Here is a 25944-nt window from a genome sequence, read left to right on the forward strand (position 1 = left end):
AAACTGAAAAATACTAAAGATTGTAAAAATCTCTTTCAAAAATAGTAAATCGAGTTTGAAAAAAAAAAATGAAAAAAAAAGAGAGCAAAATAATAACAATAAAGAAGAATCCATGGAAATAGGTCATTTAGTTAACGCATTATGAGGAAACTTTGGTTGCAACAAGTCCCAAGTTGACATATCTATTCACTCGATCTTCATCAGTCTCTATTGATTCATATATGGATGTGTACGTAGAGACTCAAAGAGGCTCACCATTCTCCATTGAAGTGGGCTACTTCGATACAGTCTTAGAGATCAAAAAGAAGATCGAGAAGTATCAACGTATCCCTGTCCCGAAACAAACCCTTTCCTTCCAAGGTAAGGTTCTTCAAGATGATCTCGATATCGAACAATGTCAGATCCTCAACAACTCACGTCTCCAACTCTTCCTCTCCTCTCCCGGTAACAACGACCAAATGCGCAATCAGAACCGCAACAATCAGGTGTTCCAAACCGAGCAAGATTCTCCACCATCAAACGCAACAGAACAGATCAATAACGGTCATCCTCAAGATTCGACAATGCTAATGTCGGGGAGTAACAACAACAACAACAATCCCCTGAAGAAGCTGAGAGTAATGGTGCTGCCTAAATGCTGGACTAGGAAGATTCCAGTGGAGGTGAACGCAGGTGATAACGTTGGAGAGCTGAGGAAAGAGCTTGCTAAGATTCAACAAAGGTTTCAGTTAAATCTGCCTCAAGATGACTATTTCTTTATATACAAACAGAATGTAATGGATGATGACCGGTCTTTCCGGTGGCACCGTGTTGATCACGGCGATACAATTGAGGTTTTCAATGGAAGTGTTTCCGGTGGCTCTTAATTTTTTTGGATTATGATTTTTTTTTTCTCGCTAATTTTTTTTCCTAATTTCACACACTTTAGAAAAAAAAAACCTATGGTACATTATTGTTCAAATCTAATAACCAAACCTGGTGTCAATTGGGCGGTACGTCCACACTGTTATGGGCGGTCATGGTCACGCCCAAAAATAACATGGTCTTAGTAGACAAAAGACCATTGAGCTCGCATACCAAATGGACATAACCATTTGGACAATGGGCAGCTCAAATTTCTAAAAAATCTAGGTTTTACAATTTGGGAAAAAAATTAAATTTTAATTTTTTTTTGTATAACTCGATTTACATGATTATTGGCTAAGATTATGCTTGTTTTAGGCTTTCTGAACCTTGGGTAATGATTATTGGAGCTTGTTTTGCATAATTTGGTGAAATTTTTTGAGTTTTAGTGATTTAGGGTTCTTGATTTGAGAAAGTGACGAAAATTGGAAAAACTTGTTAGAATTTGGGGTTTTGAACAGTTCAAGACCCATCTCCAAGTAAGCTAAAAACTTAATCTATGGGGACACAAAAGCATCATACCTTCTTTTAACTAATCATGATTCCAACTTAACTCTCTGCAATGTCTTTATTGAAGTTTCTTGCTTAACACAAATTATACACTTCGGAAGATCTTAAAAGCTACTACTAAAGGAGAGAAATAACAAATGAGTAAGCTCAAATCTCAAGAATGCTTAATGTAACCGTTGGATCAAATTAGCAAGGAGAGAAATTGACTGTTAAGATCAAATCAGTAAGTGCTATTTAAACCAACTTAACGAATAAACACTTTGGTCACAACTCACAAATCATCATCACTTTCTGATCTCTCTGTATCTTCTCTCTTTCACCAATCTCTACTGATCTTGAAACACCATTGATACGGTTATGAAGTTGCTCATAGATACTGAAAGTGACTCATCGTTCTCCATTGATGTTGATTTCTTGGATACACTGTTAATCATAAAACACAAGATCGAGAAGGCTCAAGGTATCCCTGTTTGCAAACAAACCCTTTTCTTCAAAGGCAATGTTCTTCAAGACCAATTTAAGATACGAATTTGCCATATCCTAGAAAACTCTCGTCTCTTTCTCTACATCTCTCCGGACGACAACCCTCATCAGAACAACCACGATCAAACCGAGCAATCTCCTTCACATCCAATTCATGGGTACGTTAACAATCAAGATTTGCCTGTTGTGAGCAACAAAGACTCAATGAAAGGGTTCCTTGGGATTCAAGATTCGCCGCAGGGTAAGAACAACCAAGTGTTCCATCAAACAGAGCAATCTCTATTACCGTCAAACTCATTTGGAGAGAGCAGTTACGGTGGGGATAGAGCTTTGCCGCCTAGGGAACAGGTCTGCAAGAAGAGCCAACATTATCGCCCTGTCCAAAGGATCATGGCAAGGAGAATCGATAACGGATCATCACGACCGTCGTATTCACTTGATGAGTTACTTGCCCCTCAAGATTTGCCGCCTGTGACGTTTGTTGGAAGCAAAAGAAACAGGAATCAAGAAGTGGTTCAAACCGAGCAATCTTCAACGTCAGACTCAGTCAAAGAGGTCATGAACATTCAAGTGCCTGTGAAGAAGATGATCAAGACCAGCCCAATGAAGCTAACAGTGATGGTGCAGCCACCATATGAGGAGACCAGAAAGATTCGAATGGAGGTTAACGCAAATGATAGAATTAAAGAACTGAGGAAAGAGCTGGTTGAGATGCAAAAGAGGGGTGAGTTAGATCTGCCTCCCCAAGGTTATTTCTTTGTTCACAAACAGAAACCATTGGCCGAAACTAAGACATTCTTCTGGTACGGTGTTGCTGAGGGCGATACAATTAAGATTTCTCGCTTAGTTGTTTATTCTTGACCTTTTTCTCTTTGATCATTAATGGAGCTTGAACTCTCTGCTTCAGTTTCCTACTTTTCTTATAGCTTTATAGTTTTCTTACTTCGTTCAAAGTTTACAGCTTTCTGCAAATATGCTAAGACATGTATGTAATTACCAAGAAGAGAAACTAGTCCTTGTTGAGTTAGTTTAAGCTCTGTGCATTCGAATGGTCTGATACTTTAAAGATCTTGGCATTACAGAAACAAGTTTAAAGATCAGATGTTGATTCTTTGTTGACAAAACAAGGCAAAAGACAGTAAAGTTTCTCGCTTTACTTATAAACTAAAATTCACAATTCCTAAAAACACTCTGCTACTTGGGTTATGATACATACCAATTGTTCAGCTCTTTTGCAGTCTCCTCTTTTCCTAAAGTCATTTTGACTTCTTCGAAGTCTGATTTGTGTTCCCTCCTTAAAGCATAAAAAAAGAGGGGAAAAAAATGGTGGTTCAGCTGAGGTCGAACCAACAGGCTATAGTGATTCTGGGCGGCGCTGAGTTGTGATCCGTCCACTGCTGTAAGCGGGAAGTAATCGCTGCTCTGTGAAGCCAGCCTCACGCATTGCCCTCCAACTTTAGAACCCGCCTGAGCTAAGCCTTCGCTCAACCCACACGGATTACTATCAGCTTGGACTGGGCAGCTCAGAAACATGCCGACACCAGAACCGACCCGAGGAAACGAATAAGTGTTCAACCATTTCATAGTCCCCACTTGGGTTACAAGCTCTAGTTAGCTCGACGTTATACGCCCCATTTCGTGTCATATATAAACAAACACAAAATGAGTAGAGTGACCCGATGTGGGACAAAAGAGTCTTACATTAGTATTGATTCATGAATTATCATTTTTGGTAGGCCAAAAGCCTAATAAAAAGGCCCAATAGTGAAATTGAAGTGACGAAAAGAGCAAATCAATCAAACTTAAGTTCAAGCTTTCTATATTCTCCTCAAAGGTTTCTACTTTCTAATAAGATTATCAAAATGAAAATTTTAAAACGTTTTGATAATCTGGCATATATATATAAGAAGAGGTACATAAGATCTAATGTCTTCAATCACATGTCAATTTTTTTGTTGCATAAAAAATGCAAAAACTTGTTTATGCCACCCACCACATTTGGGCGTGTCTATGTGGCATCAAAGGAGGATGCATCTTTTTACTTTTTTTTTTTATAGAAGAAAGATAAATATAATCCTCTTGCAATATCAATGGCAATAGGCAATAATCTGTAACTATGGCAATTTTGATTATGTTGAACGTTGAAACTTTTTGGTAATTTTCCCGTTAAAAATGCTACGTAACAGGTCTTTTCTTATATGTTTACTTCTCTCTCTTTTTTTTTTTTTGTTGTTGTTGTTGTTGTCTAGAATCTTTTGCATGTGGGTAATGTGTAGAATCTTTCATCTGTTGATGTAGTGTATGACTGTGCATTAAGCTCAAAAGGATAGATTAAAGTTTGGTTATTAGGTAGCAACGTGTACTAGAGTCGGAGGGTTTTGATTGTTGAACTAACCTTAATAAAAATCCATGGATTGACAATATAATCTTTAAAAAACACAATAAGGTTGAACTAACAAAAGCTCAAGCCAACCATACCGAAACCGTAAATTACACATACCAAAAACCATATATTTGTAATCCTGCCACTATATAAACTCAATCGCACATCTTTGAATTTCTCATCAGCACAAAGCAATACAAGTGAAGCATTTAAGGAGGCTTATCCGTAATCAGAGATTCATTAACACACCCAAAATGGTATCATACAAGTTCTTTCTCGTTGCTTTTCTAGTGAGTCTCTCATTCTTTAATACGATCAACACTTGCTCGGCCTCGCGAAAGCTTCTCCAGCAACAACCTCTTCCTCAAATTCCAAATCTACCTATCCCGACAATGGGACTACCTCCATTGCCGTCAACATTGCCACAACCAACACTACCAACTCTTCCCACAATGCCATCAAGTTTGCCACAACCAAACTTTCCCACAATTCCCACTGCAATGCCTCCAATGCCAACTTTACCTTTATTTCCGACAGTAATTCCTTCTCTTCCAACTAATCTCCCATCCATTAATATTCCATTCTTCTCCCCTCCGCCTTCTACAACTACATCGAGTCCTTGAATTATCACTCCATGTGATTGATGTATCTTTTATTATATTATTGTTGTAATGAGTTGTTTCACTATTCTTGTGTGTTTTGGTTTGGTTAGTTACTCATACCGCTGCTTGATGCTTTGTACCTTTAATTTTTGTTGTATTTTGTAATGTTTTGTGTGAAAACCTATATAAATAATCATTCAAGGTAATTTGTTTGTTTCAGAAAAGATCCGTTGAGTAAATGAACCGAAAAGATGAAGAACCAATCATAATTTCCCATTGCTTTCATTTAACCAAAGCTTCCTAGTGTGGTTGGACATACTTAACTCAAAATTTACATAAATATACTGAAATATAACATTTTTAAACCTTTAAACTTAATCTTAAAAAAAACATATTTGTTACACATAAATAATAATGTACTGTATATCTCAAATCCTAGCAACAAGGGCTGCGAAAAAAAAACAGGAGAAAGGAAACGTGATCATTGTGATCAATACCAAATTAATGCGTAAAAATTGTACTTTTCTCGTAACGTAGAAGCAGCCCATCAACTTCCACTCCCACAACGTGTCATGATTTTGCTATTCCAAGCTGAAATCGAAAGATTCGGCCACCGAAATATATATCTTCAATATAGGCCTATCCAACTTCCTAACATGTTTTATGCTGACAATATAAACAGCTTAAAATTTTCCAAAAATGGGAGAAACAAAAAAAGACTAGCCGTATAACAAAAATGGTAACAAAAACGCAAGTGTAATATTGTTTGAAATCCTCTTGGCCATTTTCTATTATATATAGATAGATGCACCCATCATCGAGTCAGGTGACATTGGCATCTATATATATCTAAAGTTATAAGTATTTTAAGTCAATGTTAGCTTCATATTGGGCTGGTCTTGATCCTCTTCTTCACAGGCACTTGAATGTTCTTGACCTCTTTGACTGAGTCTGACGTTTGCTCGGTTTGAACCACTTCTTGATTCCTGTTTCTTTTGCTTCCAACAAACGTCACAGGCGGTAAATCTTGAGGGCCAAGTAACTCGTTAAGTGAATATGACGGTCGTGATGATCCATTAATGTCGATTCTCCTTGCCATGATCCTTTGGATTTCTATCATTTTTTTCTTTCAAAATAGCTAAAAAATATGTACCACATCTTCTTACATATTGATTTTTTCCCTTCTTTCAGACATATCATGTATTATTTTCTTGGTTACATTTAAAAAAAAATTGTTCTTACATATATATATACTTTTTAAAAAAAGTTCAAGTTAAACACAGCCACTAATCAAGTTATACTATACATTTTTTCATAAATAAAGATTATAAAATATTGAAAAGGTTAAAAAGATGAACTAAAACTAAGGTCATGAATGGTTGTTGGTTTTGAAATAGTTTTTAGATTATGGTTTTTGGTTTTTTGATTTTTTGGTTTTTAGGTTTTACAATAGATATTAGTTTTTGATTTTTTTTTTTATTTTTTTTTTCTATTTACAAATTAAAAGAAACAAAGAAATGGAGAAGGATAGTCAGTATTTTCTTAAAATCTCAAAATAAGTAGATTTTATTTTCTATTAAGAATTTTTAAGAAAACCTAAAAACTAGTTTTCTTATTTTTAAAAAATCTATTTAGTTTAGAATCTTGAAGGGAGAAAAATTAGGTTTTCGAAAAAAAAAAATCCAAAAACTATTGTAGAATCTACTAAGCAAACTACATGGGCCGAAACTAATATTTTTAATCAAAACGCTGCGTTTAAACCCATTTCAAGAATGCTTAATCTAACCGTTAGATCATATCAGTAAGGAGATTAATCGACGGTTGAAATTAATCGGTTAGAGGATTTTAATTTTTAAGTGACATTTTAAACGAACTTAACAAATAAACACTTTGGTCACAAATCATCACTTCTGATCTCTTTGATCTTCTCTTCTTCACCAATCCCTACTAATCTTGAAACACCATTGATACGATTATGAAGTTGCTCATAGATACTGAAAGTGACTCATCGTTCTCCATTGATGTTGATTTCTTGGATACACTGTTAATCATAAAACAGAAGATCGAGAAGGCTCAAGGTATCCCTGTTTACAAACAAACCCTTTTCTTCAAAGGCAAAGTTCTTCAAGACCAATTTAAGATACGATTTTGCCATATCCTAGGAAACTCTAGTCTCTTTCTCTACATCTCTCCGGACGACAATCCTAATCAGAACGTCAACGACGATCGAGTGCCTCAAACCGAGCAATCTCCATCAAATCCGATTCATCAAGATTTTCCTGTGATGAGCAACACAGACTCAATGAAAGGCTTCCTTGGGATTCAAGATTCGCCGCAGGGCAAAAGCAATCAAGTGCTCCATCAAACAGGGCAATCAAGTGCTTCATCAAACTCATTTGAAGAGACCAGTTACGGTGGGGATGTAGATTTTACGATGGAACAAATCTGTAAGAAGAACCAACATGATAGGCCTGTTACAGTCCAAAGAGTCATGGCGAGGAGAATCGACAGTGGATCATCACGACCGTCATATTCACTTGAAGGGTTACTTGGACCTCAAGATTTGGTGCCTGTGACGGCTGGAAGCAGAAGAAAGATGAATCAGGTGGTTCAAACCGAGATATCTTCACCGTCAGACTCAGTAAAAGAGGTCCTTAGAATTTTAGATTCTCCTGTGACGAAGAAGATCAAGACCATCCTGAGGAACCTGACAGTATTTGTGCAGCCTTTTCAAGAGACCAGGATGATTCCAGTGGTGGTTAACGCAAATGATAAAGTTGAAGAACTGAGGAAAGAGCTTGTTAAGTTGCAAGAGAAGGGTGAGCTAAATCTGCCTCACGAAGGGTATTACTTTATAATCAGAGAGCTAACATTGACCGAAACTGAGTCATTCATGTGGAACCTTGTTGTTGACGACGATACAATTGAGATAATCCGAATTAATCAAACTTAAACTCTTTGGCAGCCTCCTCTGTTTCCTTGTAGCTCTTAGTCTTTCTTGAAGCCTTGTACCAAACTGCCAATATTGTCTTCTTACACATAGAACAATAGCTATATGGTACTTTGTTGAAACGTATAATAAACACATTAATGTTACAGCTTTCAGTCTTTTTCTTGAAGTTATGGGTTCAAAAGTTCTCATTTGTTAGGATGTTTCCAGAGCCATGAAGACTGCGATGCAAGTTCATGTGAGTTTTAAGTCTATCATCAAAGGTTTCCAAGCCAAATAAATAGCAAGTGAAATGTTACACTGTGGGTAGTGTCGAGTTCGATATCTCCTTAAATGAGTTCTCCTCATCGACATATGTGTGTATATGACTTTTTGTGAATTGTTGTGAAAGAACTGAAGCTATATAGCAAAAACGTACGTACCTATGATTTGATTCTGTTTTTTCTCTGTCTTGGCCTCGGGATATGATTTAAAAAGCTTTGTCTTTTTGCGATTCTTGGACGCATGCATTGCAGTAGTTTGTGGATGAACAGTCCATATAATATCAGCAAGCAATTCTTGAACAAAGATGTTTACATACACTTTTATAGGCGGCCGAGAAATAACCAACATGTGCAGGTCCTCATGGTCGGTAATTATATATGAGCTAGTTTTATATGATAACCACACAAACTAGTTTTTTAGCAGAAGAGAAAATAGCAATATTTCTCAGGTTTCTATGGATATACGTACAACGTTTGTGAAAAAGGTCGGTCGTCTACTAATTGTTTGTAAATGTGACATACGACATGTAAGCAATTTTATGGAAAATATTATGCGTTGCACTTATCTGTTCAATGTTATTTTGACACTTTGTGCACACGAAATCAGTTGAGAGTAAAAGGTACTTCATACAACTGAAAATTAGAAATGATGAACTAAAAGTATATTTTATCCCTTTAAGCTAAGGAGAGAAGCTTGTGTGTTATTTGACTGACCTCATGACAAAAAAAGTGCTTAAAGATTTCATAATGACCCAAATATTATATGATTGATCTATGCCTTTGACCCCATGCGATGCATAATCATTTTTTCATGTAATCTTAACTATTTTCTATTTTTATTTCATTTTTATTTCTTTCAAAATGGCTAAGAAAAATAAGTCTAGATAAACACAACCACTAATCAATATCCGCGGTATACTATACATTTTTTTAATAAAACTTACTTAATACAAGTGAAAATAAGAATGATGAACTAAAAATATATTTTATTTGGATAGTGAAGAATTTTAAAACCTACATATAGAAAACAATATAGTTTGATAATTCGTTTTTTTTTTTTTTAAATTTTGTTTATCTGCAAGTATGTTACTATTCTGATGTTGAAATAGAAAACAATGTAGTTTCGTTTTAGGTGAAAAAACTTAAATGTTCTTACAATAATATGTCAAGGTCTTCAAATAATATTTTTAATCAAAACGCCGTGTTTTCAATCCATTTCAGGAATGGTTAACCTAACCGTTGGATCATATCAGTAAGGAGAGCAATTGACGGTTAAGATTCGTCGACTAGAGGCTTAAAGTGATCACTGATCTAGTCACAAATGATCACTTTCTCTGTATCTCTCTTCTTTGCTCCATTGATCTTGAAACACCATTGATACGATTATGAAGTTGACCATCGAAACTGAACGTGGCTCATCGTTCTCCATTTTTGTTGGTTTCTTGGATACAGTGTTAATGGTGAAACAGAGGATCGAGAAGTCTCAAGGTATCCCTGTTCGCAAACAAACCCTTTTCTTCCAAGGCAAGTATCTTCATGACCGCTCTGAGATACGATTATGGTATGTCGGAGACAACTCTCATCTCTTTCTCTACGTCTCTCCTGACGAGAAGCCTAATCAGAAGAAGAACGATCAAACCAAGCAATCTCCATCAAAGCCAGTTGATGGGTTCGTTAACAAACCATTCCAAAAGATCACGGCGACAAGAATCGACAACGGATCATCACGACCGTTTTATTCACTTGATGAATTACTTGCCCCTCAAGATTTGCCCCTTGTGACGGTTGGAACTGGAAGCAGCACAAGAAGCAGGAATCAAGAACCCAAGAAATGTTCATCGTCAGACTTAGTCAAAGAGGCCGTCATCAACATTACTCCAGATTGGCCTTTGAGGAAGAAGAGAAAGATCATCCCGTCGATAAAGATGACAGTATTTGTGAAGACAATTGACGAGACCAGGATGATTCCAGTGGAGGTTAACGCAAATGATGAAGTTGAAGAACTGAGGAAAGAGCTGGGTAACTTGCAAGACAAGGGTGAATTAAATCTGCCTCAGGAAGGGTATTACTTTATAGTCAGAGGGCGAACAATGATTGAAACTGAGTCATTCATGTGGAACCTTGTTGCTGACGGCGATACAATTCAGCTTAAACTCTTTGTAGCCTCCTCTTACTATCACAGTAATTGATTAAGATCACTCTGCAAAGAGTAAACACTGAGTGTGTATTAAGGTATGAACCAAAATTTCTTATTAAGATGTTGTATCAAACTGGTGCTGCGGATACTTGACAAGTTCTCATTAGGGTTCAACTCTCTGCAGTCTCCTCTTTCTTAAAGTCTTTTGCTTTGTTCAAAGTTTGCTATCTGTTTCATAGCTTTTGGTCATTGTATGTGTTCCCTCTTAAACGCATAAACCCTAACTAACCAAGCCCAAAACAAAAAGCATAAATGTGATGGCTTAAAACGATGTAAATTTAAAAGGGGGGAAAAAAAATGGTGGTTCAGCTGAGATCGAACCAGCAGGCCATAGTGGTTCTGGGCGGCGCTGAGCTGTAATCCGTCCACTGCTGTAAGCGGTAAGTAATCGCTGCTCTGTGAAGCCAGCCTCACGCATTGCCCTCCAACTTTAGAACCCGCCTGAGCCGAGCCTTCGCTCAACCCACACGGACTACTCACAGCTTGGACTGGGCAGCTCAGAAACATGCCAACACCAGAACCGACCTGAGGAACCGAACCAGTGTCCCACCATCTTATAGTCCCCACTTGGGTTACAAGCTCTCGTTACTTAGCTCGACGTTGTACATTCCATTTGGTGTCATATATAAACAAACACAAAATGAGTAGAGTGACCGATGTGGGACAAAAGACCTACATTTCGTTTTGATTAGTTATATGACTTATGAGTTAATGTGGGCCAAATCCAGAAAAGAGCAATCAATCAAACTTCTTCATTTCAAGCTCTCTCTATATTCTCCACAAAGCTTTACAATAAGGTTATCAAAATGAAAATTTTGAAAGGCCTTGATTATCTGGCATATATATACGTACTAATTTTTGATCAACTGTCAAATTTTTGTTGCAAAATTATGCAAACACTTGGTCATGCCAAACAAGAGAACTCACATTCCAAACACATTGTGTGTCTAGGTGGCATCAAAAGAGGATGCATCTTTTACTTTTCTAGGAGAAAAATAAATATTATCCTCTTGCAACATCAATGGAAATGCTGTAATCTGTAAATAGAAATTTCCACATCTTCACTAGATAAGTAGATATAAATAAAACTCTTTGCAGTCTCCTCAATAAAAAAAACTCTTGTTCATTAAGACCAATCTAATACCGAGGATCAACTCTCTGCAATCTTTTACTTCCTTATAGCTACCGCTCTTTATTGATCGTTTCTTGCTTTTTGCAAAAAGCCAAAAACATATATACTTAAGAAGATATAAGACATGTAATTACCTATTTATAATAACAACTTTGACCCCCATGTAATCATTTTTTCCATTTTTTTTTTCCAAAATGGCTCAACTTTTGTTTTTTATATTATATATATATATATATTTAAAAAGTTCTGAAATTGTATTTTAATCTTTTTTTTTTTAAAGTCAAGATAAACACAAACGACTAATCAATCTCCACAATATACTATACATTTGGATCTTTAAAAAACGATAATATGAAAAATAGGAAGATGAACTAAAAGTCTATTTAATTTGGAAAGTGAAGCATTTAAAAAACTACATATAGAAAACAATTTAGTTTTTTTAGATAAAAGAAATTTAGGAGCTGTTATTGAAGAATTGATTTCTAAATCCATATAGAATTGTAAATTAATGAAAATCAAAACACATGGATTTTGAAATAACATGTTTTATCCTTGAATTTGAATCTTCTATTTTACACATTCAAATCTATTTAAAACATAAGGTGGATTTTGAAATCCAAAAACAAATCATTAAATAAATAAAGATTTTAACAAGTATTTGTAAATCATAGAACCAATACATAGTTTTGATAAGTATTTCAAAATCAATAATTAAATTACACACGATTTTGGTTTGGATTTCCAAATCTATTAAAATCATAAAATCAGTAACCTTCTCTTAAATGTTCTTAAAAATAAATGATCAAGGTCTTTAAATGGAGCAAGTTAATGATCAAGGTCCAAATGTTGCGTTTTCAACCCATTTCAAAAATGTTTGATCTAACCGTTGGATCATATGAGTTAGGAGAGCAATCGACGGTTAAGATTCTTCGACCATAGGCTTTTTAATTTAACCGATATTTGAACCAACTTAAGAATAAAACTTTCGTCACAAATCATATCTTCTTCACCAGTCTCCACGGATCTTCAAGTGGCTCATCGATACTTAAAGTGGCTCATCGTTCTTCATTGATGTTCATTTCTTGGATACAGTGTTAAGGATGAAAGAGAAGATCGAGGAGTTTCAAGCGATCCCTGTTTACAAACAAACCCTTTTCTTCCAAGGCAAGGTTCTTCAAGACCCTCTTCATTACTTTGAATGCCGTATCCCAGAAAACTCTCGTCTCTTTCTCTCCATCTCTCCTTGCCACAACCCTAATCATAACAGCAACGATCTAGTGCCTCAAACCGAGCAATCTCCATCAAATCCAATTCATGGGTTCGTTCACAATCAACATTTGCCTGTTATGATGAGCAACAAATATCAAGTGCCTGGGAGAATCCAAAAGGTCATGGCGAGGAGGATCGACAACGGGTCATCACGACCGTCGTATTCACTTGATGAGTTACTTGGCCCTCAAGATTTACCGCCTGTGACGGTTGGTAGCACAAAAAACAGGTATCAAAAAGTGGTTCAACCGGAGCAATGTTCATCGTCAGACTCAGTCAGAGAGGTCATCAACATTCCAGATTCGCCTGTGAGGAGCAAGACCATCCCATCGATAAAGCTGACAGTATTTGTGAAGCCATTTGAAGAGACCAGGATGATTCCAGTGGAGGTTAATGCAGGTGATCACGTTGAAGAACTGATGAGAGAGCTGGTTAAGATGAAAGAGAGGGGTGAGTTAAATCTGCCTCTCGAATGGTATTACTTTATACTCAGAGGGCGAATACTGTTGGAAACTAAGTCATTCATGTGGAACCATGTTGCTGACGGCGATACAATTGAGCTTAAACTCTTTGCAGCCTCCTCTTACTTTGTATAGCTCCTTAGTCTTTCTTGCAGCCTTGTACCAAAATTGTCTTCTTATAGATCATAAATAAGAACAATAACTATATGGTACTTTGTTCAAACCTTAATAAACAAACTGCTGCTGCGGATACTTGACAAGTTATATGCCAGAGCCATGATTCACTCTGTTTGTGCTCTGTTTTGGCCTCGGGTTTTTATTTAAATCTCTCTCTTCTAGGATTCTTGGACGCATTGCAGCAGTGTATGGATAGTAGGAACATTCTATTGATATCATGTTAATATCAGTAAGCAATTTTTGGACAAAGATTTGACATAAGACATGTAGCACATGCACATGTAAGCAATTTTAAGGAAAATTTTATGCGTTGCTTTTTTGTGCATACGAAATCAGATGTTATAGCTAAAACCCGTAATTTAAAGAGACAAAGAAGCATTATGATCATGCTTGAACCGAGCTTAACTCTCTGCAATCTCCTCCTTCCTTATACCGTTCAGTCTTTCTTGAAGTTGCAAATAAGAACAACTTTGTTCAAAACGAGGCCTTTCATTAACTTAAACAGCACGTAACCAATAGGGTTGAAATTGTGCCAGGCCCAAACCTGACCCATTTGATACGTGAATCAAATGATATCTAAACCAAATTGTGAGGAGAAGTTTACGTCACAAATCAGCACTCTTTCTCTCTCTTTTTTTTTTCTTCTTCACGCATTGAACTTGAAAAACCATTGATACAAGTATGGAGGTGATCATCAAGAATCATGGTCATGAAGTCTGCGTTATCGAAGTGGTTAGCTTTGATACAGTGTTAGCTATCAAAGAGAAGATAGAGAGGAGTCTAGGTATTCCTGTTTCCAAACAAACCCTTTTCTTTAAAGGGAAGCTTCTTCTTCAAGACCATCTTAATGCTGCACAATGTAAGATCGTCAACAATTCTAGTCTCGAACTATTCTCCTCTTCTTACCGTTATAACCCTAATGACAACAACAACGATCAAGTTCTTCATCAAACCCAGCAATCTCCAGCACCGTCAAACTTAACCCGTCAGATCATTCACGGTCATCAAGATTGCCCGGTGATGGTGAGGAGCGACACCAATGAATCATCACTTCCGTCAAATCTGAGTGGAGAGTTACTTGGTACTCAAGATGTTTCGCCGCCTGTGACGGTTGGGAGCAGCAGTTACAGGAATGAAGCTGTTCGAACCGAGAAAGCTCCAGTGACATCAGATTCAGTTGAAGAGCTCCTTGGTCAAGATTGGTCTAAGACAACCCTAAAGAGCAACAACAATGAATCAATATCGTTACGTGAATTAGAAGAGTTACTTGGCCTTCAAGATACTTTGCCGCCTGTGCAATCTTCAACGTCAAACTCAGTCAAGGAGATCATTAACATTCGAGGTTCTCCTGTGAAGAAGAAGATCAAGATAATCCCGTTCCCGTCGATAAAGCTGACAGTATTCGTGCAGCCATTTGAAGAGACCAGAAAGATTCGAATGGAGGTTAACGCAAATGATAGAATTAAAGAACTGAGGAAAAGAGCTGGTTGAGATGCAAAAGAGGGGTGAGTTAGATCTGCCTCACCAAGGTTATTTCTTTGTTCACAAACAGAAACCATTGGCCGAAACTATGACATTCTTCTGGTACGGTGTTGCTGAGGGCGATACAATTAAGATTTCCCGCACAGCTGTTTAACCATGATCTCCTTGTGGTGCAGTCTCCTCTTTTCTTATAGCTTTAAATTTTTCTTGCTTCGTTCTAAGTTTACAGCTTTCTCTGCAAATATGCTTAGACATGTTAATGTTGGATAAGCTTTGAAGCTTGGAGCCTAAGAAGTCCTCATCAAGTTGGATTGGGATAAGATAGGTTCAAAGAGTCCTAATAGGATTAGGAGTTATCTAGTTCTAATAGGAATAGGAATAAGAAAGGCTCTATATATATCAAGTGTTGAGTTGTGACATTGATATGAGATAAGAGAGCTTGAATGTTTAGTTTTTGAGTTATATTTCTAAACATCAATAAAGAGAGTCATTCTTCATAAACAAAGGTTTCTATATCTTTTAGTTAATTTACCAATATGATGAGGTGAAAGAAGAGAAACTAGTCCTTGTAGAGTTACATCTTGTCGAAATCAGCTATCAAGCTTCACTTTGAGCTCTTGTGCATTCGGATGGTCTAATTTACAATATTCTGTTTTGATACAGTGATATTAGTTAATGATCTGGCATTACAGAAACAAGTATAAAGATCAAATGTTGAATTTCTTTCTTGACAGAACCGACAGTAAAGTTTCTTGCTTTTATTCAAAAACTAAAACCAAAAAAAACCACTAATTGATGCAACAAACGCCGCGTTTCAATGCATTTCGATTTTTTAACAGAAAATGTTTAATTGATACCGTTGGATCATTTTAGTAGATTGGTAAAAAGATAGCTATCGACGGTTAAGATTCTCATCGATTTGATGATATAAAAACCGATTCGTGAGGAATCTTTCTTTACAAGTCATCAGTTTCTCTCTCTATCTCTCTTCTTCAACAGTCTCCGTAGATCTTGAAACACCATTGATACAGTGATGAAGCTGTTCGTCGAGACTCAGAGTAGCTCATCGTTCGAGATTGAAGTGGATCACAAAGATACACTGTCAGAGGTCAAATAGAAGATCGAGAAGTCTCAACGTATCCTTGTTTCCAAACAAACCCTTCTCTTCGACGGCAAGGTTCTTCAAGACGATCTTGACATCGAACAATGCCAGATCTTCCACGAATCTCGTCTCCAACTCTTGGTTTCTCCTGACCACAACCAAACCGAGCAATCTCCTCCACCGTCAAACTCAACAAAAGAACAGATCATCGACGGTCATGATCAAGATGTAACGACTGTGACGGTTCAAAACGATCAATCTCCACTGACAAACGCAACAGAAAGTGTCATCAACCCTCATCAAGATTCGACTGTACCGACTCAAGTGCCTCAGACGGAGCAATCTCCATCGTCAAACTCAGTCGAAGAGATGATCACTAACATTCAAGATTTGTCTGCGAAGGAGAGGATCCGGAACAAGAGGATTGTCCTATACGTTTTTCCGTATTCAGGTGAGAGTAAAGCTGCCAAGGAGATTCCGGTGGCTGTGAGTGTGAAGAAGAACGATAACGTGAAAGAACTGAGGAACGAGTTGGTTAAGATTGAAGAGAGGGGTGAGTTGATTCTGCCGGAAGAAGGGTATTTTCTTATACACAAAAACAGAGTCTTGAACGAGAATCTCTCATTCTGGGTGGTTGGTGTTGATCACGAAGATACAATTCGGATCCTTCCTACACATCTTACTCGTGGCTCTTTTAACCTTGACTCTTAATTAACAATTCTTGGGATAGCAAAATTGTATTTCCATACATAGAAAAAATGGCTATGGTACATTGTATAACATATTGAAGGTTCAGCTCTCTGCAGTCTCCTCTTTCTTAAAGTCTCTTGATTTGCTGTCTGTTTCATAGCTTTGGTCATTGCACGAATCGAGTTTGTATGTGTTCCCTCAATCCCTCTTGACGCATTAACCCTAAACAAGCTCAAAACAAAAAGCATAGTTATTATGTGACTAGGGCTTAAAACGATGTAAATTAAAAAGAGGGGGAAAAAATGGTGGTCCAGCTGAAGTCGAACCAACAGGCCATAGTGGCTCTGGGCGGCGCTAAGCTGTAATCCGTCCACTGCTGTAAGCGGGAAGTAATCGCTGCTCTGTGAAGCCAGCCTCACGCATTGCCCTCCAACTTTAGAACCCGCCTGAGCCGAGCCTTCGCTCAACCCACACGGACTACTCACAGCTTGGACTGGGCAGCTCAGAAACATGCCAACACCAGAACCGACCTGAGGAACCGAACCAGTGTCCCACCATCTTACAGTCCCCACTTGGGTTACAAGCTCTCGTTACTTAGCTCGACGGTATGCACTTCATTTTGTGTCATATATAAACAAACACAAAAATGTATAGAGTGACCGATGTGGGATAAAAGACACTTACTTTAGTTTTGATTCATGAATTATCATTTTTATAGGCCAAAGCCTAATAAAAAGGCCCAATAGTAAAATTGAAGTGATTGGCTTTGACTAATGAGACTTTTGTTAGTTGTCATTTATTTATAGCTCTCACACATGGAGACTCACCACAAAGTACAAGAGACAAAACAAACGGTTTACGGTTGCATCACCATAAAGCTTCCCATGATTTCAATGTCTAGTCGTCTTCTATGTCCCAAGTTAGGTCTTCATCTTCCATCTCTTGAGTGATACCATATTGTTAATCACAAATGTAATCCTACGTCAATCTAGCAAAACGGTCTTCACTAGGTTTCTTTTAGTCCTGCTCTATCTTCCTTTCATGTTCATCTAGCTTAAGCTTGCTTTTCCAAATTGATGGACTTCGTTTGAGTTCCGACAAGCTAGCCAGAACCAGAAGGGGAAACTTTCAGGTGTAGATCTATTCAGGTGACTATTTCTTTAAGAAACACATTAAAGACTTCAAGAGTTTTATGGTGCCAAGACATGATCATGAATAGATGTGAGAGCTTTAGTTTATCTTCTCCAACAAACAGATAAAAGGGAGAAACTACAATGAGTTGATATTCTCCAACTCCTGCTCCCTTTTATTTGTTTGTTGGAGAAGATAAATTAAAGCTCTCACATCTATTCATGATTGAACATCCATTTACTTGAGAATATCAAAGATTGAACATCCATTTACATTTTGGTAACAACATTCATGTAAAATTCTTGTCAATTTACCAGCATTAACATAGTGTCACAAAACCTTAACTGTGATTTAACTATCTAAAGATTGTGCTAAGTTTTGGCCTCGGACATCATTGCTTTAGAGCTCGTCTTTTTGTGATTCTTGAAGGCATTGCTCATCCCAATAGTAAGGGAACTTCAACCTCGCAGCAGTGTGTGGCATAAACCAGTCATCGTAGGTGAAGCTGTTTAAGAAGTCGATTGTCCATATGATTAGTAAAAGGACAGCAACATAAAACATCTATCTATAAGCTAATTTTGGGAGATGTTACATACACTTTAATAGGTGGCCGAGATATAATAACCAACACTTGCAGGTCATCATGACCCGTGTTCTTGACCTGTAAGAACCGTAATTGATGACTGTGAGCTAGTTTCCCTATGATAAACCCCAATAGAGTTTCTAGCTTAAGAAAAAGCCACCTTTCTCTGAACTATATTGATATACAACGTCTGCGAAAAAGGTGTTCTAATAATAGTGACATAAGACATGCAGCACATCTAATACACTTGAACCGTTTTAGGTAAATTACAATGTGTTGCTTTTCATTTTTTCAAATGTTAGTTTAAGTTATCATTTGTGCATTACTGCATTCGACAGTGGACTGGTTATCATGAAGTTTTTTTTGCTCTTAATCAAGATTACAGTTAAAGGTCAAACAAACTAGGATATCAAAGTCTAAGACTCAAGGAAAGAGCCAAATCATCATCTGGAAACGATGTGTAGGAGGTGGAAAGACATACCTGATGAGCATCATTGATGGGAATATGAAGTGTACTGTTAGCAAAGATAGGAAATTCAATTGGTTTCCCAGGGAAATTTCCATGTGTTTCAGCGAGATACAGAGTACCATTACCCTTGAGGACAACGAAAACCTCTTCACAGGAGTGCCTGTGAATTGGCGTCTCTGAACCAGGTGCAAATGTTTGAAGCCATATCTCCAACTGGAAATCAGTTGCGCGATTCAGTGAATGGACATAGTTTAAAAAAAAAAACAGCAATGGCTTTGATCATTACCTCTTTCATTCCATGTAATACGGAGCCAGCAATATTCATGTGAGAAAGACCAGGTCTTCCATAGCTATCCTGAGGAAGGTCACTAATATTCCTCAAGATTGGCAAACCTAGATTCACCCATTCAACAGTCAAGAACATCAGAATTTCAAAAGTGTCTAAGCTACAGATCGATGAAATTGCAGTGAACCAAATTTCACTACAAAAACATTCATAGAATAAACTTCCACAAATCAGAACACGAGATTGATAGAAAAAAAACTTTTAAGTTATGAGGTTCTTATATCAAAAACTAATTTAAGCTAAAATCAATAGCAAAGTTCCTGCACATTTGGTTGGGTCCATTTGATTCTTCCTACCAGAACATCCAAAAAAAAAAAAAAAAGCAATTTCACACCTGAGTACCTGACTAAGACCTTTAGATTCAGAACCATAAGTCGTAATAACTAGAAGCAATCTTATGACGAGTATCAGAGGAGAAAAACCGCGAAACTTACCATTGATGGGACAAGGAGCTCCTAGAATAGTATCAGAGAAGTAGAACAGAAGAAGCGCGGCGGAGAACACGGCGGCGATCGGAGATGACGAAGCGGAGCCAAACGAATGTACGATCATTTTCTTCTCGATGCTTCGTCCCAAAACGAAGCCTCACTCAACTGCTAAATAAATTAAGATACTTCGAAATAGCCCCGCAGCTTTGTATTTTTATTTATAAATCCCCAAAACTATTCAAAGGATCATAATTTACCACAGTCCTTCACTAATCAAAGTAATCGCGGACGTACGGGTTAATGCGAACTTTTCAGATAATTTGGGGGAAATAATGGAAACTATTAGAAAATAAGGGCTTACAGTGTCAATAATTCGGATAAATCATTTCAATGGAGAGTGATGAGGAATCTTTATTTCTCCTGTGAAAAAAAAAAAAAAAAACCTTACCCGCTCCTCTAAAACCCTTGTCTCTCCGGTGAGACTTCACTGTCGATTTCAATTGTACGTTGCTCCAATTCTTCTAGTTCTTCTCTCGATTGACATAGTTTATGTGGCTTGCTTCTAATTAGGTTTATGTTTTCTGGTTCGTTGTTGTTAACTACTCCTGAATTGTTTGAATTGATCCTCTTCAGGTTTCTGAGTTAGTCCGAATTGGTATGATTTAGTGTGTTCTTCCGTTTTTTGTAGGTTAACGATGAAGATTAGGTTCTGTAGCGGATTCACAAAGCCTGGGTTTTTGCTAGTTCACTTTGAGCCACCGTCGTTTCTTGCCGTTAGATCTCGTTCGCTCTCTGATTCCACTTATGGAAACTTATGTAACCACAAGAAGAGACCTGGAATTGGAATTGGAGTTGGTCTAACAGTTCAATGCGCTATTGCGAACCGGAGATTCTCTTCACGTTCTGTGGATTCACCGAGAAGAGAAAGGTCGTCTCGTTCTTCTTCTTCTTCAGGACGTGATAGGGATAAGGATAAGGATAAGGGAAGAGGTTCTCAGTCTTTGTATAGTCGTCCTAGTTTGTTAGATATGAATAAAGATAAAGCTGCTAACCGTGCTAAGGTTTATGAGTTCTTGCGTGGGATTGGGATTGTTCCTGATGAGCTTGATGGTCTTGAACTCCCTGTCACAGCTGATGTGATGAAAGAGCGTGTTGAGTTTCTTCACAAGTTGGGGCTTACTATTGAAGATATCAACAATTACCCTCTTGTTCTTGGTTGTAGCGTGAAGAAGAACATGGTTCCGGTTCTTGATTATCTCGGGAAACTAGGTGTGAGGAAATCGACTTTCACTGAGTTTCTTAGAAGATACCCGCAGGTTCTTCACGCTAGTGTTGTTATAGATCTTGCACCTGTGGTTAAGTATCTTCAAGGACTGGATGTTAAACCGACTGATGTACCTCGGGTGCTTGAGAGGTATCCTGAAGTTTTAGGCTTTAAGCTGGAAGGGACTATGAGCACATCTGTCGCTTATTTGGTTGGTATAGGTGTAGCTAGGAGGGAGATTGGCGGTGTTTTAACTCGGTACCCTGAGATTTTGGGAATGAGGGTAGCTCGGATAATTAAGCCTCTCGTGGAGTATCTCGAGGGTCTTGGTATTCCAAAACTAGCTGTAGCTAGGTTGATTGAGAAGCGGCCTCACATTCTTGGGTTTGAATTAGCTGATACGGTGGAACCAAACGTGCAAATCTTGCAAGATTTCAATGTCAGAGAAACATGTCTTCCTTCTATAATTGCACAGTATCCTGAAATCATAGGAATCGATCTGAAACCTAAGCTTGAGACTCAAAAGAAGCTACTTTGTTCAGCCATTGATCTAAACCCGGAGGATATCGGCTCTTTGATCGAGAGAATGCCGCAGTTTGTTAGTCTCAGCGAGTCTCCTATGTTAAAGCACATTGATTTCCTTACCAAGTGTGGATTTTCAAACGATCAAACGAGGGAAATGGTAGTCGGGTGTCCTCAGGTTCTGGCTTTGAACCTCGGAATAATGAAACTCAGCTATGAATACTTCAAAAAGGAAATGAGAAGACCACTTCAAGATCTGGTGGATTTCCCAGCGTTCTTTACCTATGGGCTTGAGTCCACTGTAAAGCCGAGGCACAAGAAGATCATCAAGAAGGGAATCAAATGTTCACTGGCTTGGATGCTTAACTGTTCAGACGACAAGTTCGAACAGAGAATGAGCTACGACACAATAGACATAGAAGAGGTGGAATCTGATCCATCTTCTTCTTCTTTTGACATGAGTACATTGATGCAACCTGAGAGAGAGGAACCTGATTCTGATTCCGAGTACGACGAAGAAGAAGAAGATGATGACGACGAGGAGTTTGCGTAAACTGGACTAAAGTATAAAAGTTTTTGTGTCTTATTGACCAGATATTATATCATCTGTATCCTTGTATTGATTGATTCTTTTTTTATCATGTTTAGTTGATGATGATAGATAGCACAGAACAAAATGGACCAGAAGCTTGTAATGACGAAAATACCCTCAGGGGCAATTCAGTAATATCGAGTCTTTTCAACACCAACCCTTTTGTAAAAAAAAGGAAAAAAAAAACTCCTGATCAATTTTGGTGAGCTCCTTCATCTTCTAGCCACGCACTTTGTTCTTCTTCTTCTCCTTCCTTCACAGTGCCCTCTCGCTCTCTGCAACACTCTTATTTATTTATTATTTATATTCATCGATCCTTCTCTCTCTCTCTCTTGATCCTCTTCCGATCGTCTTTTTTTCCCGCGGTTTCGCCTTCCACAGTTTCCGGTCAGTTCACGACTCCGTGATTTTGTTTTTTTTTTTTGGTTGAATGATCAAATGATTTTAGTATTAATCCAGATTCCGATTGCATTCCGATTGAGCTGCTATGTTTGATTAAATCTTATCTGTTTCCGTTGGGGAATTGGGTTGATTTGTCCTGGGGAATTTCTCCGATACATGTTTCTAGCTTTCCTTGATTGTTTTATTGAATCTGTCACAAGTGATATGGTGTACGAATACTAATCGTTTTTGTTTATCTCTGTAACATTTTATAATCTCAGGATCTTAGTGGTTGAGAAACAAGAAGAAATGAATGAGTGTGGTGTTGTCAATGGTGGCAAAGTTGGGACGTCTTCAGTGTCGTCACCACCACAAGATAAAGGAAGGAAGAACAAGAGAAAGTTAGCTGATCCTTCTCCACAAACTGCTGGTTCCTTGACTGAGTTCCCTCGTTATGACTTACATTCACTCAAGTCTCAAAACCCTTTATGCGAAAATGACTCCAACGGGTAGCTGAAAGCGGAAGAGTCTGAGTCTTTAGGATGGGATGATCCGTTTGCTTGTCAACTGGAACAGCTTTTATCATCAAATTTGCTCAACCTCTTCCGTAGTGCAATGAATCAGATTATGGATTGTGGGTATAGTGAGGATGTTGTTCTCAAAGCTATTTCCAGCAGTAGGCTCTACTGTGGAGGAAATGATCTCGTGTCAAACATTGTTAATGATACCTTGAGTTTTTTGAAGAGTGGGAAAAAAGTTGCTGGTTCGAGAGACTATGTGTTTGAGGATTTACAACAGCTTGTTGCGTATACATTGGTAGAGAAGATTAGTCTTGTTAGGGAAGTTAGGCCATCGCTTTCAACAGTTGAAGCTATGTGGAGGCTGTTGATGTGTGACTTGAATGTTTTGCAAGCATTTGAAGTGGAAGGAGAAGGAATGGAGGGCTCTTCAGGTTGCAATGCTAATAAAACATCGGAAACTCAAGGTGCCGAGGGTATTCCTCCGAAACCCACTGACTCAGATAACCCAAAGTCCCCAGTGTCCAATACTCAGTGCAATCACAGTGATCCAGTCAAATTTGGGAACTTCCCAAATGTGAACAACTCCAAAAATCCTCATGCTAGTGGAGCAACACCTGGAAAAGAGGTATTTTCTGTTACCACTGCTTCTGCTGAAGGCACTAAAAGTGCATCCCTGACTTCTGTTTCTGATGAAAAATTAGTATCTTGTCGAAAAGGCCGCACCAAAAAAGAATTGGCCATGCTCCGGCAGAAATCATGTGTGGAGAAGATTAGAACTTATAGCAAAGGTGGCGGCTATAAGACGGCAAAGTTTGGTGGTTTCCTTGTGGAGAAAAGAAGCAAAGCAGCTTCTGATTTACTGTCCGCGCAAGCAAGAAATTCTTCATCAAAGATTACAACAACAGAGGTTGTGAAAATTCCTTTAGCTGAGAGTCGTAGTAGCACTCTCTCAACTAGTAACAGTACTAAGTCAGATTCGCCTGCATTAGATGCGAAGGAGTATGTTACTGCTTTACCAGCTAATAATGCTCCAGCACCAGTAGCTTCAGAAAAGAAGTCCAGTTCTCAGCCTGAAGAAAAGGCTTCTGTATCTACAAAGCCAGCACCAGATTACTATGCTGCAATCCCTTATGATGCATCTCTGGGAATATATGTTCCCCGAAATAAAAGAGATGAATTGATTCTAAAGCTAGTTCCCCGAATGAAAGATCTGCAGAAAGAATTGCAGGACTGGACAGACTGGGCTAATCAGAAAGTAAAGCAGGCTACTGTTAGACTTCTTAAGGACCAACCAGAGCTTAAGGCACTAAGAAAAGAGAAAGAAGAGGCAGAAGAGTTCAGGAAAGAAAAGCAATTACTGGAAGAAAACACTATGAAAAGGAGGTCTGATTTGGAGTTGGCCTTGAATAACGCGACCAACCAGATTGAAAGAGCTAACAACACAGTTCGCAGGCTCGAGCTGGAACAATCTCTGTTAAAGAGAGAGAGAGAAGCTGCTAATATAAGAGCTGCCGAGTCCGCTGAGAGCTGTAGGGAAGCCAAGGAGAGACTGCAAAGATTGTTGAAAAATGCTCAGTCGTGGGAAGGGCAAAAGGTTTCGTTGCAGGAAGAGCTCAAGAGTCAGAGACACAAGGTGGCAGAGCTGCAGCAAGAAGTTGCCAAGGCAAAAACCCGCCAAAACCAAATAGAGGTTAGCTCCTTGTGTAGACAAAAAGCCTTTGCACGTTTTAGGTCTTCTCGTCTTCGGAGCTGTATTTTATTGTATGGTAACTGATCATATCCTTTCCTCTACAATTATTTTTTTCAGGTAACCATTTCATTCTTTTGGCTGGAATATTCACATTTTGGGTTTTTTCCCAATGGTTTTCATTGTTTCAAAGGAATTAAGAGAAATTGGAGGAAAAATATGTTCACACCCGAGTGTTTATCTTTTTATATACATCTTGTGCCGTGTTCTTTAAATCAAGAATTAACCTCGGTATTGTATTAGAAATTATGCTTTTGATTAACAATGTAGTCGGTATGAAAAAAGATTGTAGTCTAAGTGTGGAAGTAATGATGAATACAACTAATGAAACTCAATTGCAGGCTACCTGGAAACAAGAAAAGGCAGCGAAGGTGAAACTCGCTGCTCAAGCGGCTGCATTAAAGAAAGAGAGAGGGAAACTGGAAGAATTCGGAAAAGCAGAAGAAGAGCGGATCAAAACAAAAGCAGAGAACGACGTGAAATACTACATTGAGAACATCAAAAGACTTGAAAGTGAGATCTCAAAGCTGGAACTCAAGTCAGACGGCTTGAAGATAGCTGCATTGAAAAAAGGCATAGACGGAAGCAATGACGGTAACAAGAGCGGAATGAATCATACCACCACCACAAAGGCCAACACGATGGCAGGAGCAAAAGTATGGGAAAATAATCACGGGGAAGAGTCGAAAATCAAAAGAGAGAGGGAATGTGTGATGTGTTTGTCTGAAGAGATGAGTGTTGTTTTCTTGCCTTGTGCCCATCAGGTTCTTTGCTCTAAATGTAACCAGCTTCATGAGAAGGAAGCCATGGAAGACTGTCCGTCTTGTCGGGCCAAAATCCAGAGGAGGATTCAGGCTCGTTTTGCTCGCGGGTAAAAAAGCTTTTTCTCCGCTCGGATTTTTAATCCATATGGCAATGAGGGTTTTGCTTTGGTTTTGTTTTATCTTTGGACGGCTCTATTTACATCCAAGTTATACACATCTTCTTGTAAAGAGTGACTTCACAATTTGCTCATTTCTATATATCCCTCAAGAATAAATGGAGGAAGCTCTTCCAACTTTCTTCTCTATCAACAGCGTTGATTATTAATCGTCTATCTCTGAGGTTCTTTGAAATTGTCCTAAACCACCTAACACATGTTTCTCTGAATTTGCTTTGATTATATAAGACTTTTGACTTTTTCTTGGTCATTTCTTTTGCAGTTATTCCTTGTTCTTTTCATTAAATTTTGGAGTCTTGGAAGCAAAACTGAAAACTCTGGAACCAAAAGTAAAACCTTAATATTCATTCTCTAAATGATCCAAAAATTAATATACCTCATTTTTTTATTAACAAACCACATGCATTTTGAATAAT

General features: G+C 38.0%; 5 protein-coding genes, 3 non-coding genes and 5 pseudogenes across 11 annotated transcripts; 9 read left to right on the plus strand and 4 right to left on the minus strand.

The window, feature by feature from the left end:
* The first annotated feature begins 127 nt into the window (after window positions 1–127).
* LOC147929983 (ubiquitin domain-containing protein 7SL RNA1-like) lies at window positions 128–866 on the plus strand. Its single transcript, XM_087482113.1, has one exon. The coding sequence runs from the start codon at window positions 222–224 to the stop codon at window positions 864–866; it is 645 nt and encodes a 214-aa protein (XP_087338239.1). The 5' UTR covers window positions 128–221.
* Window positions 867–1770: 904 nt separating this feature from the next.
* On the plus strand, window positions 1771–2757 carry LOC104738485 (ubiquitin domain-containing protein 7SL RNA2 pseudogene; annotated as a pseudogene).
* A 458-nt stretch (window positions 2758–3215) lies between these two features.
* LOC147929984 (signal recognition particle RNA) lies at window positions 3216–3517 on the minus strand. The gene has a single exon (XR_015579117.1).
* A 3339-nt stretch (window positions 3518–6856) lies between these two features.
* LOC104738486 (ubiquitin domain-containing protein 7SL RNA2 pseudogene) lies at window positions 6857–7834 on the plus strand (annotated as a pseudogene).
* A 1645-nt stretch (window positions 7835–9479) lies between these two features.
* Window positions 9480–10283, plus strand: LOC104738487 (ubiquitin domain-containing protein 7SL RNA2 pseudogene; annotated as a pseudogene).
* Window positions 10284–10584: 301 nt separating this feature from the next.
* LOC147929985 (signal recognition particle RNA) lies at window positions 10585–10890 on the minus strand. The gene has a single exon (XR_015579116.1).
* A 1403-nt stretch (window positions 10891–12293) lies between these two features.
* Window positions 12294–13288, plus strand: LOC104738488 (ubiquitin domain-containing protein 7SL RNA2 pseudogene; annotated as a pseudogene).
* A 723-nt stretch (window positions 13289–14011) lies between these two features.
* On the plus strand, window positions 14012–14821 carry LOC147929986 (ubiquitin domain-containing protein 7SL RNA1-like). The gene has a single exon (XM_087480812.1). The coding sequence runs from the start codon at window positions 14012–14014 to the stop codon at window positions 14819–14821; it is 810 nt and encodes a 269-aa protein (XP_087336938.1).
* A 1024-nt stretch (window positions 14822–15845) lies between these two features.
* Window positions 15846–16625, plus strand: LOC104738490 (ubiquitin domain-containing protein 7SL RNA1-like; annotated as a pseudogene).
* A 277-nt stretch (window positions 16626–16902) lies between these two features.
* Window positions 16903–17208, minus strand: LOC147929987 (signal recognition particle RNA). The gene has a single exon (XR_015579113.1).
* Window positions 17209–17971: 763 nt separating this feature from the next.
* Window positions 17972–19981, minus strand: LOC104737463 (auxin-binding protein 1-like). Its single transcript, XM_010457655.3, has 5 exons — window positions 19568–19981; window positions 19074–19180; window positions 18800–19000; window positions 18332–18396; window positions 17972–18240 (listed from the first exon to the last, which is right to left on the minus strand). The coding sequence occupies exons 1-5, from the start codon at window positions 19683–19685 to the stop codon at window positions 18135–18137; spliced, it is 597 nt and encodes a 198-aa protein (XP_010455957.1). The 5' UTR covers window positions 19686–19981; the 3' UTR covers window positions 17972–18134.
* On the plus strand, window positions 19967–22074 carry LOC104737464 (transcription termination factor MTERF4, chloroplastic). The gene is made up of 3 exons (XM_019234827.2): window positions 19967–20063; window positions 20250–21911; window positions 21996–22074. Exon 2 carries the CDS (start codon window positions 20257–20259, stop codon window positions 21898–21900), a length of 1644 nt encoding a protein of 547 aa, XP_019090372.2. The 5' UTR covers window positions 19967–20063; window positions 20250–20256; the 3' UTR covers window positions 21901–21911; window positions 21996–22074.
* Window positions 22075–22601: 527 nt separating this feature from the next.
* Window positions 22602–25655, plus strand: LOC104738491 (putative E3 ubiquitin-protein ligase RF298). Of its 4 annotated transcripts, XM_087480127.1 has the most exons (3): window positions 22641–23466; window positions 23543–24531; window positions 24930–25655. In XM_087480127.1, exons 2-3 carry the CDS (start codon window positions 23581–23583, stop codon window positions 25461–25463), a joined length of 1485 nt encoding a protein of 494 aa, XP_087336253.1. In that variant the 5' UTR covers window positions 22641–23466; window positions 23543–23580; the 3' UTR covers window positions 25464–25655. The 4 variants fall into 4 exon arrangements, with proteins under 4 accessions (XP_087336252.1, XP_087336251.1, XP_010456961.2 ...); XM_087480126.1 differs by having other exon boundaries at window positions 22602–24648; XM_087480125.1 differs by having other exon boundaries at window positions 22602–24531; window positions 24649–25655.
* The last annotated feature ends 289 nt before the right edge of the window (window positions 25656–25944 follow it).

The sequence above is a fragment of the Camelina sativa genome, chromosome 13, assembly GCF_030686135.1.
Source record: "Camelina sativa cultivar CO46 ecotype springtype chromosome 13, ASM3068613v1".
In the NCBI taxonomy this organism is placed as follows: Eukaryota; Viridiplantae; Streptophyta; class Magnoliopsida; order Brassicales; family Brassicaceae; genus Camelina; species Camelina sativa.

Coding starts and splice junctions, on each gene's coding strand:
- LOC147929983 (XM_087482113.1), top strand. CDS start 222: ATGGATGTGTACGTAGAGACTCAAAGAGGCTCACCATTCTCCATTGAA.
- LOC147929986 (XM_087480812.1), top strand. CDS start 14,012: ATGGAGGTGATCATCAAGAATCATGGTCATGAAGTCTGCGTTATCGAA.
- LOC104737463 (XM_010457655.3), bottom strand. CDS start 19,685: ATGATCGTACATTCGTTTGGCTCCGCTTCGTCATCTCCGATCGCCGCC. Junction 19,181..19,567: donor AGCTCCTTGTCCCATCAATG/GTAAGTTTCGCG, acceptor GGGTGAATCTAG/GTTTGCCAATCTTGAGGAAT. Junction 18,397..18,799: donor CCATCAATGATGCTCATCAG/GTATGTCTTTCC, acceptor CGGTTCTTACAG/GTCAAGAACACGGGTCATGA.
- LOC104737464 (XM_019234827.2), top strand. CDS start 20,257: ATGAAGATTAGGTTCTGTAGCGGATTCACAAAGCCTGGGTTTTTGCTA.
- LOC104738491 (XM_010458659.2), top strand. CDS start 22,936: ATGAATCAGATTATGGATTGTGGGTATAGTGAGGATGTTGTTCTCAAA. Junction 24,532..24,929: donor CCCGCCAAAACCAAATAGAG/GTTAGCTCCTTG, acceptor ACTCAATTGCAG/GCTACCTGGAAACAAGAAAA.